Consider the following 11,452-nt stretch of genomic DNA (forward strand, 5'->3'; position numbering starts at 1 on the left):
TCTTATCGCAAAGTATGGAAGACATGACAAACGAACAACTAACGTATGATAAAATGTTGTGTGACGAAACTAAGGTGAGATATGAAATTTAGGATCAGAGCTACTTTTTTAAATATCGTTTGTTGTAATGTTTTTAAATATTTGAATTTTAATACGAAGTAATATTGTTTTCGAAAAATATGACGTGGACTTTAAAACGACAAATATAATGAGGGGACTTTATAAAACATTTTAAATAGATAAGGATAGATTATTGATGTAATTGATGAAAAACCTTTGAAAAGGTTTTTACATCAAAGATAATTTATAAAAATAGGTTTTTAATTAAAAGATGTTAGTGGAAAGCTGAGTCTTTTGATGACTTTTGGAGATGCTCTAATACGCTTTCTCCTTCATGCTTCATGCCTACAGATCGACTTGGCCTCCCTCCTCAGTTCTCCAATCTTGATCGAGTTCACTCCTACAGAAATCGAAATCGTTCAACAAGGTAATTATTAATATCTTCTCTCTCCTTTGATTGACCTGCTGATTTTTCTCATGGATCATCGATTTTTGACGTAATCGATATCGRATCCACACATGACAACTGGAAACAACATCGATTTTTATGACTGATAACCATTGATTTTTGACCGGAAACACTCGACTTTTGACTAGAAACACATCGACTTTTGATTGGAAACCATTAGTTTTTTGTACTGTAACTTCATTGAGGAAAACATTTTTCGTACATAATTGTTTTGCAATTGAGGTTGTGTATCAACCCATGTCATATGCAATCAATAAATAGTTGATGTAACGAACTCAAGTTTGTTAGCATTTCATCTATGTGATTTATACCAYTGTGTTTACTCCATCCATGTTTTCCCCCCTCTTTTAACACCATTGAACCCACCTTTCTTGATTACATAAATTGATTCTTGAACATTTGTGTTTTAAAATGTGGTTGTTGGAAAACATTTGTTTAGATACTTTTTTTATTTATTTACAAATGTGAGTTTTTTTAATCAACATTTATTATAGATGTTTTTTATAGTTTTCAATATTGTTTGCTAATTTTTAGTTAGATAAATTATTTGATTAAAGAACATTAAACAATGCATTAGGAATAAACTGATCATTTAACCTGTTATGTCTGTTCAGTAATGTTTCACCAAACGTTGAACATTTGTCTTGTTTATCCTATTTTATTTATCATGTGTTATTTGCATACCCTAAATATACTTTGGCTATCTTTCTACATTGTTTTTCCATATTTTTAAAGTTATCTACATTAACTAATCGTATTATATTATAATTTAGACAAAGATTATGTAATAAATGGTTCAAGATTACGTAAATATAAAATTTACATTTAATATTTATTTCACCATCGATGTCGTCGGTACAGCCGCCAATTACCCACCACCTATTGTCGGCAGCTGTCGACTAATGAGCCCTAATTTGCATACTATCATATCACTTGCGACTCCTAATTCTCTGTTCTATTCGATCCCCAGTTACTCATTCAAACAATTTGTAAGGTTGAATTTGCTGGTATCATTTTTCGAATGGCTCACAATCAGGTTGAAGGTTATGCCCAACGGAAACTTTTTGCTGCCCACTGGTCCATGGAAGCTGTGGCTGTTGCATTAGAGGTTAGTCTTCTCTCTCGTTTGAAGCTTGATTAATTGTTTGTGAAGTGCTCATGAATTCCATGGTGATCCATATGTATAATGGCTGGGTCTTAATTGAACGTTTAAGCATTATCTATGTTTCTATTTGCAGAAAGGCGATGTGTTCAAATCAATATTTCGAGTGAACGCACATAATCGCGTTGAGGTATTTGAAGTATATATATATATATATATTTTTTTGTTATTGGTTGTTTATTCAGCAGCTGCAATATGTTAACTATACCATTAATGATATGTGTGCATTGCCTAGGCCTACTGCAAAATTGATGGAGTGCCGGTGGATATTCTTATTAATGGGATCGATARCCAAAATCGAGCTGTAAGTCCTTCGGATTGTTTCAATTTTTTTTTATCAATTTGATTGTTTGCATTGAGAATAGATATCCTAAGGATTAATCAAGTTGCACTGTATGGTGCCTCTTGTCAGTAACTTTGTGAAATATATAGATGGAGAATCATCCATGTGAGGTAAATCTTATTGAATTGATAAAGTTCATCTGTAAGGGTGCGTTTGGTAACGCAGACAGGACTGGACGGTGGACGGGACAGGACAGGACAGGACAACTGTTCAGCGTTTGGTAAGACAGGACATGACAGAACTGGTTAAAATGACCAATTTACCCCCCAGTGAGCTGTTTAGTGTTTTTTCACTACGAAATGCATTCTGGTAACACTGGTCCTACTACCACTACAGCCCTAATAAGTACTTCAAAATCAATGTAAACTCTCGAAATAAATTGCATAAAACCCTATTTAATCCAGCATTCCTAATCCTTGTAGCAGCAAATTAGTCAAATTGCACAACCCTAATCTTTCCCCAATTAAGAAATTGCATAAAACCCTATTTAATCCAGCATTCCTAATCCTTGTAGCAGCAAATTAGTCAAATTGCACAACCCTAATCTTTCCCCAATTAAGAAATTGCATAAAACCCTATTTAATCCAGTTATCATAAACCTCATTTCAACATCGTTGAAATAAAGAAAACGGAAGAAACAAAAAAACTCACCGGAGTATCGAAACTGATACAGCATTCCTGCTTGCAAATGGATAGCTCCTGCTGTTTAGATGATCGAAGAACGATGAAGTGAAGCTGGAAGTCGCTGCGTATTCGTTGCCCTAACGTTGATGGAAGTGACTCTGCGCCGAAATGGAGACCTAACCAGTGATAGAAACACAAACACAGAAGCAGCAGCAGTGATAGAAGAAGCAGCAGCAGCGGYGGCCATCGGAAGAAGCAGCAGCGGCGGCCATCGGAAGAAGCAGCGGCGGCGGCCATCGGAAGAGAATCTGGTGGGAAGGAAGCGATGGAGGAGAAGGGGGTTAGGTCTTCATGAGATGAGCCGGGTGGGGAAAGGGTAGTCARGTAAAAAAAGCTCTGTTCCACTTAGTTCTAGGGGGTAAAGGRAACAAGCGTGTCCCACTCTTATACTACCTAGTTCTACTTAGTTCCACATTAAGCCACACCAAACGTAGGACAAATYTGTTCTGTCCTGTCCTGTCCCACCCTGTCCAGCGTACCAAACACACCCTAATGTTCATGAAGGAGTTTGTTTCTGGTGTCTCAAAACACTTTTATTGAGATGAAGGAAGTGAGGAATTTAAATGAATATTACCCTTTAGGGAGTAAAATATTATTCCAYCCAATCCTCAACAAACTTTACGTTTAATATGATAGAGTTGACTTTTTAAGAACAACTCTAGGGGTTGTGGCACTCATTTGCTTACATTGTCTATCAAATTATATCCCCCAAAAGTATKGCAACAATAATAAAACAATGATTTTGCTTGAAATTGCAAACGCTGCGGTGATAATTAGGTAGAGCACCAAGAAAACATATAAACATGAATTTGTAGGGCAAATCCTACCTGCAGTTGAACTCATAGAGTTCTAACTCTATCAATTCAGTCACTTCAACATATTTTCTCATTTACTTTTAGTAACGACTAACGAACAATTATCTTTTTTATAGTCATTGACTAGTTTAGGCATATAGCTACTCACGAATGAGAATGACACATTGAAGTTTGTTTATGCATAAAGCAGCTTACTTGTCAATTCCGTAAAAGAAATTACTTCGGGGTGACATCTATGGCCACATGGCGTGTAACTAATTCAGTGGAAGGAAATGACAAGAAACAGACACATCTTAAAGGAAAGAACGATGTGATATATCTCATGATTTTCTTCCTCCCAACTTTGTCGTTTCTATGTTTAGGTTCATGAACCAGATTGACGCTGTTCCAATATAGGCCACAGAAAAGATAGAGCGACAGACAGGGAAATGGAGAGAGATTAACATCAATTGAATCTTAAGAATAGATCATTAAATATATGGATGAATTAAGAAAGATGATTTTTTCATAGTTTACAGTTTACAAATTTCCCAGAGTTTACTCTATACAGTTCATAAAGTTCCCAATATACAATTTTCTGAATCGGTTAAGTTCCGACTTAGAGCAAGATCTGGAAACTTGTTGTTTACTCGTTCTTTCTACTAAATCTCCTCCGATTGTGTGTTTGTGTATTGTATGATCCAGATTCCAGATTGTCCCTTTTTCAAGCTTTTGCCATTACAACCTGATTTATCTTTTCACTGCTTACTGCTTAGCTTGTGTTTAAACACTACTGAAAGGAATAAATTTTGTGTACTGATTCCATATATGATGCTGTGATTCTTATCTAGTGTGTGCTAAGGAATTAAATTTTCAGAAGTGAAATAAGGATATCCATGTTGTATTTCACTTATGGAGAGGATATCTGTATGAATAAACAGGAAGAAGGGGGTTTTGGATGGGCAGGGGAGTTCTGGAATATCAGTGTTTTTTTTTCTTTTTATATTAGTTTTTTGTACTAAGCTTCTTCATCAGTTTCGCATTAAAACATGGGAGTATTTATTGAATCTAAGAATATAGCCCACTAATTAATGGCAACAAATCTTATTACCATCACTGAAGTGCCTCCAGCATGCTATGCGCTTTTCTTGTGCAAATAAGTAAAAATTGAATTTATGGTATATGGAATTAGTGTGTGTCCAGCAAATGGAAGATTAGAAAATTGATGGAGATTACGATGGAAAGCAAGCGGTTGCACAGACTTTTCTTTATAGGGAACAAATTAGTAAGCTGCTGTTGGTAAGTTGGTTAGCGTACTTGCTGTGATGTTCCCAGGATGAACATGTTAGGAAGAAAGGTAGAATATGCTTCTTGCTAATGCTCTTGTGACAAGCWCTTGTGGTCTGCAGTATTTATTAAACATTAGTGTGCAGAGAGTGAAGTCTTGAAACAAAGCATGTTATCTTGTTGCTCCTTGTACTCATGCTAGCATCAATCTTGAGTGGCTGAGTGCATAAATGGTTCTATGAAATGGTGAAAAAGATGTATTTTGTTATAGTGAGACTTATCCGTGAGAGATGGAGTGGAACAGTCCAGAGTATGAGCTGTTTGTTTTCTCTGAAGACTTGAGATTGGGATAAAAGAAATCATTTAGTGATATTTAATAATCTTACTGTAGACAACACAATAGGATAAATTTATTACTCTCTTTTGACTTCCCCACACTGCAAAACAAGCACACAAGGAAGGGAAGTGTATCACATATATAGTACATATGCAAATACAGGGAGGGGTGGGCTGGGGGGAAGGGGGACCCAAGGGGGAGATTATTTGCTCTAATGCTTTGTACTTTACTTGATTAAATGGTTTCTTTCTTTGCTACTTCAATAAAACAGTACCTTCAGCTGCTGGAAAACATGGCAGAGATAGATAGAGAGAGATTATTAGCTTGAATGCTTTGTATGTTTKCTTGATTGAATGGTCATTTGTTTCATTCAGGTAGAAGGAGACATTGTTGCAGTCAAAGTTGAACCTTTTTCATCCTGGACAAAGATGAAAGGGACAATTGAGGCTTCCCGACATCCAGCCGTGGAGGATAAAAATTTGCTTGCAGGAGCCTTGGAATCTAATAATGRCAGCTGCAGAATAAAGAAAAGGGCAGATGCAAATATGGAGTGCGCTTGCAACACAAATGGGCAGCCTTTTCCAGAAAAGGATTTACATACCGTAAATGATAATTTTCATGGTCAAAATGACGGTCAAGAACTAATTAGACCTGCAAGTAATGGGTACATTGATGGAAATAATCAATTTGAGCTGGACCACTCAACGGCTTGTTCTTTTGGCGAAAGAAGAGAAGTTGAAACTGTAGTGGAGAAGTTGTGTACTATGATTAGTTCATTCCCATCAAAACGGCCAACAGGTAGAGTTGTCGCTATCATTGAAAGGTCTCCTCGTAGAAAAGCTATTGTTGGTTTTCTTAGAATAAAGCAGTGGTTATTTAGCAGGGAAAGTTGCAGGAAGGACATCAAGAAGGCTAAACTTCTGCTTTTATCTTCAAARCGTGAATACATCCAACTTATACCCACCGATCCAAAATATCCTAAAATGATGGTTCCTGTGAAAAGCTTGCCTAAYAGCATTACGAAAAGATTGGAGGACTGTGACTTAACACTTGAAATGGAACTTGTAGCTGCACAAATTATTGAATGGGATGAAGAGTATGATATTCCATGTGCTCATGTTGTTCACATTTTTGGAAGAGGTGGAGATGTAGAATCACAGATTGCTGCTATTTTATTTCAAAATGCAGTTGATTCTTCTGACTTCCTTCCTGAAGCAATGGCCTGTATTCCTCATGTTCCTTGGAGAATACCTGAAGAGGAGTTTCAGCATAGAAGAGATTTAAGGAACTTGTGCACATTTACCATAGACCCTGCCACTGCATCTGATCTTGATGATGCTCTATCTGTTGAAAGGCTGTCGAATGGTATTTACAGAGTAGGTGTTCACATTGCAGATGTATCGTATTTTGTTCTCCCACACACTGCCTTAGATGTTGAAGCCCAAATCCGATCTACAAGTGTGTATTTGCTGCAGCATAAATTACCAATGCTGCCCCCGCTGTTTTCAGATAATTTAGCTTCACTTAGTCCTGGGGTAGAGAGACTTGCTTTTTCTATTATCTGGGATATTAATCTTGGTGGGGAGGTTCTAGATCGCTGGATCGGTCGTACTGTTGTACAATCATGCTGTAAACTCTCGTATGAACATGCTCAAGACATTATTGATGGAACTTTGAATGTAGAGTGTCTCAACGATGCTTGTCCCCAACYGCATGGCCATTTCACATGGTCAGACGTGATTACTTCTGTACAGAATCTTCATGAGATATCTGGCGTTTTGAAAGATAAAAGGTTTAAAGATGGTGCATTGTCTCTTGAAACTCCTAAAACTGTTTTTTTGTTTGATGAAGATGGCATCCCTTATGATAGTSTTCTCTCCGGAAGGACGAAGTCCAACTTTCTTGTTGAGGAATTTATGCTTTTGGCTAATAGGACAGCTGCTGAAGTGATAACCAGGGCTTATCCTTCTAATGCTTTGTTACGGAGACATCCTGAACCGAAATTGTCAAAGCTTAGAGAGTTTGAGGCTTTTTGCAGTAAACAGGGTTTACAGTTGGACACTTCTACTTCTGGCCAGCTGCATCAGTCTTTGGAGTGCATTAGGCATGATCTGAAGAATGATTCCGTCTTGTTTCATGTTCTTATGTCCTATGCTACAAGGCCAATGCAGTTGGCAACATATTTCTGTAGCGGGGATCTGACAGATGCTGGTGATGATTGGGGTCATTATGCCTTGGCTGTCCCTCTTTACACCCACTTCACTTCTCCACTACGACGATATCCTGATATTATTGTACATCGAACATTGGCTGCAACACTGGAAGCAGAAGATATGTATATGCATCATAGAAGAATGTTGAATTTAAATGGGGAGAAATTGTTTGAAAGATGCTTCACTGGCTTGTCTTTCAACAAAGAAGAAGTGGAGGCGTTTGATGTTCAAAAAGCATTGTCTGATGCAGCAATGAAGCATGCAGTTCCCTGCACAGAATTACTTGGTGGTGTTGCTGCTCATTGCAATGAAAGAACACTGGCTAGTAGGCATGTCAAGGATGCTACTGATAAACTCTACATGTGGTTGCTGCTGAGGAATAGAGAGGTAATATTGTTGATATCAATTTACTTTGTGTAGTCCTTAACATTTTATCTCCATGCTGCCTTGCTGCCTTGCTGGATGACCTAGTGGTGATATTGCTTACTTGTTTTTCTGCATTTTGACAGTTTTAGCTGTTTGGCTTCTCCAGTTTGAGCAACTTTTTCATTTTTATTTTAAAAAAGCCTACAGCAGCTTGCAAACAAAGGCTAAAAGTAAATGCTGGAAATAAATGATCTTTAACTTGGTTTACATTMAAAAACATAAATGATCACACAACACAAGGCACAAGCTTGACAATGACTCATCAATGCAAATAATAGACTGATTAAACATAAATAACTGTGACCAACTCCACTAGTTTAAATCAAATAATCAATCCTCAACATCGGATGCCCTCCACTTCAAATTTATCCACCTCTTAATCTCACTTTAGAGAGCAAAACTGATAATGACAATAGGACCAAGTGATTGAAGTATGCTGTGTAAGCTCGTTCTCTTTGCAACCTCCAACCAATACAAACAACCCCAAAACAAAGCAAAAATGTAGAAGAATCTAGAGAAGACACATATTCATGCTCAAAGAAAACAAGACACAAAATTGCAATTTAAGCATTCCTGAGACAAATTTGTGRTAAGTTTTGGTTGTATCATAGTGGTAACTTGCTCCCCTCGTGTTGATTGCAGGTTTTCCTTTCAGAAGCTAGAGTATTGGGCTTGGGACCAAAGTTCATGTCTATATATGTCGCCAAGCTAGCTGTAAGTGCTTTTCTCCATCCATTTAGAAGTGGGCATGACTTATAGTTGCATAACAAAGGTCAGCKTTTGCGGACTTGGGCCAGGCCCAACCTATTTTTTCTTACTGGGCCCAATACCGCAAACCCAAAGCCCTTTTTTTGCAGGCTTAATAATTAGCCCTAACCCACCCTTCGGGCTAGCCCACGACTAATGAGCCTAAACAGTCTTGCATTTAAATACACAATACCTATGTAAAATGAATCATAAGCGACTAATCATATCTTTCTTTTTCATTCATACGCTACTAGATTGAACGACGTATATACTATGATGAGGTTGAAGGTCTTACCGCAGAATGGCTTGATGTTACATCCACGTTGGTGCTGAATTTTTGTCCAAATAATCGCTCACATAAGAGAGGAACCGCTAGTAGGTTCAAACCAATTGAAGAGGTTGCGATGGTTACCTTTCCATACAACATGGTATCAGAGCCAGATGTATCCGGAGACAGTAGCAACTTGGACTCTGTCACAGAATCCGGCAGCTCAAGGAAGGCAGACATTGAACCAGCTGTCTTTCCCCTTGTGTTACGTCTTCTTTCTACAGTTCCTGTTGCACTTCATCCTATTGGTGGGGATGATGGGCCACTTGATATAGGCGCAAGACTCTACATGACCTCATATTTTCGTTAAATTTTATATCCCAAGTTTAAAACTGCTTATTACAAAGCAAGCGAACGACTTAAACTAGGTCGTTCTTGCTACTGATCAGAGTGCCTTAAGCATTRTACAATTTGATTGGAAGTTGATACTGGTTGGATACAAAGGTAGTTGTAGAAGGATATAGTTTTGTTGGAAGATGTAGATAACAGAGAGAGTAGCTGCTTGTTTTTAAACTGAAGCAGACTACCATGGGCGGTTCATGATGGTGGAAGTGGTGGGGGTGTGCGGTTCATGGTGGTGGTTATGGTCGGGGTGGTGACAGGCTAATCTTATTGTAGGCGAGTTCCGCTCGGTCCAAAGGCCTACAACTTCAAGTCACCTAAAATTTGTGGTGGATTGCTGCCCAGAATTTTTTAGACTTTGGGTTTGCTGATCCTTGTTAAGTTTGTAATTAAAGACTATGGTGTACATTGGTGGGGGTTCTTTCTCAGCTTTTGGATGTAACTTTTAAATGTTCAATACTCTTAACTGTCTTCTTGAAGTTGCGAAAATTGATCTACACACTTGTAAAAGTGTGCGATCTTTTATTTATGTAATATATATACGGCAGATAAACACACACAATATCACTGTTGCATACTTGAGCAAACTGGAATTAGAATGAAGTAGGTTTTAATTTAAAAAAATATGCTGTAAAATAGGTAACAAAAATAATACAAAGTAGGTTAAAATACAAAGTACTGATCAAAGTTGTAAATATGAGCAAATGTGTTTTCATACATAATTATATGAAATAATATAAATGCTTATCTCATATATTTTTCCAAAGTTAAATACATAAATTAATAAATATGCACTTTTATATGAGGTTCAATAAGTATATAAAATACAATGTTTTTAAACCTAATAAAGGCTTAATTGGCTTGGTTTTTCAAACTTTGACCCAATTTAGACAAGTAATGATTTGTGATGGGAAAGGAACCGAATTTTATACYTGCTCCCGATTAAAAGGAAACTGACATAGGCCACAAGAAGCTCAATTATAACTAATCAAGCCAGTTATGTAACTGGTTTCCCTTATCAATTAAGCGCTCCAACAATCAAACAGGTCCATCCTCGGAGCCTAAATAATCGGGACTTCACCTTTCTTGTCTATCATGATTTTAACCTAGATTTAGTCTAGTAATGATAGAAAAAAGTAGCTTGTTTGATCATTTTTTTTAATTATTGTTGGACACATGGCAACTTCTAATTGGGTCAAATTGTGTCCTTTTTTTTGTCTTATTAGACATTTTCATGTATTTTTACACATTTTGTACAAGTTTTCAAAGTTAAGCAGTTAAGTAACTGGATACATAGTTACCATTGGGCCTTACATTTCGATTTGATGACCGGTTATACYATGGACCAACTTAACTAGTTACTAAAGCCGACCCACTTTACCCGGGCCTTAGATAATCGGTTAAGGGGGTTACCCGTTTCTCCCATCTCCAACCGAAAGTGCCTTTAATGGAAAAGCTAAAGGAAAAAGGAATTTTTTCTTCACACACGTACTCTCTCTTTTTCCCTCAAAACTTTGTTTTCTATTAGCACTTAAGAAAACTATACAAGTTAACAATTATTGATATTATATGTTCAATAGTCTCATTACTTACTAACAGTGGCGGAGCCAGGATTATGTACGAGAGGGAGCACCAAACAACATAATATAAATATTAGTTATCCAAAATTGGCAAAAAGAGCGATATTATATTGTTGATGTTCCGAGCTTTATAGATTCAATCGTGACATCAACGAGTTTTTTTTTTTTTTGAAACATATCTATGATATCTTTGTTATCAACCTTAGTAAAAACATATATATCAATWTAAGTAATTAAGCATTAGTTCGTGCATTGATTTCCCATTTTATTTTGCAATCTATTTTTCACCATATTCATAGTTGAGAATGTTATCTCTACTATTACTCGCAATAGGTAATATCACTGTTAATTTTATAAGCAAATAAAATTACTGGTTAATGATTAACGATACGGCATAATCAAATGAGAACCCCATATATTGTGATAATTGTGAAAACTACTATTGTAAGGTATTGTTTCACATTATCTTTTTTCCATCTAAGGCTAGAATTTMATATATTGAATAACATRTATTTGATTCATACTGTGTTTGTTTCATTAGCATTCGGTTCATAATGTAAAACTTTTTAGTTGTATATTTTGTTTCACAAATACATAAAAAAACGTTTAAATTGTGAAACAAATATATGTGAAATAAGTCAAAGACCTTCCAGCCTAGTGGTAAAAGCTTGGGCATGACA

The 11,452-nt window shown here is 36.7% G+C and overlaps 1 protein-coding gene across 2 annotated transcripts; it reads left to right on the plus strand.

The window, feature by feature from the left end:
• The first annotated feature begins 1,473 nt into the window (after positions 1 to 1,473).
• Positions 1,474 to 9,715, plus strand: LOC112514956 (DIS3-like exonuclease 2). Of its 2 annotated transcripts, XM_025121607.1 has the most exons (6): positions 1,474 to 1,637; positions 1,768 to 1,821; positions 1,927 to 1,995; positions 5,511 to 7,736; positions 8,418 to 8,489; positions 8,777 to 9,715. In XM_025121607.1, the coding sequence occupies exons 1-6, from the start codon at positions 1,551 to 1,553 to the stop codon at positions 9,158 to 9,160; spliced, it is 2,892 nt and encodes a 963-aa protein (XP_024977375.1). In that variant the 5' UTR covers positions 1,474 to 1,550; the 3' UTR covers positions 9,161 to 9,715. The 2 variants fall into 2 exon arrangements, with proteins under 2 accessions (XP_024977375.1, XP_024977376.1); XM_025121608.1 differs by lacking the exons at positions 1,474 to 1,637; positions 1,768 to 1,821 and having other exon boundaries at positions 1,980 to 1,995; positions 5,515 to 7,736.
• The last annotated feature ends 1,737 nt before the right edge of the window (positions 9,716 to 11,452 follow it).

The sequence above is a fragment of the Cynara cardunculus genome (assembly GCF_001531365.2).
Source record: "Cynara cardunculus var. scolymus isolate 2C chromosome LG 6, CcrdV1, whole genome shotgun sequence".
NCBI lineage: Eukaryota > Viridiplantae > Streptophyta > Magnoliopsida > Asterales > Asteraceae > Cynara > Cynara cardunculus.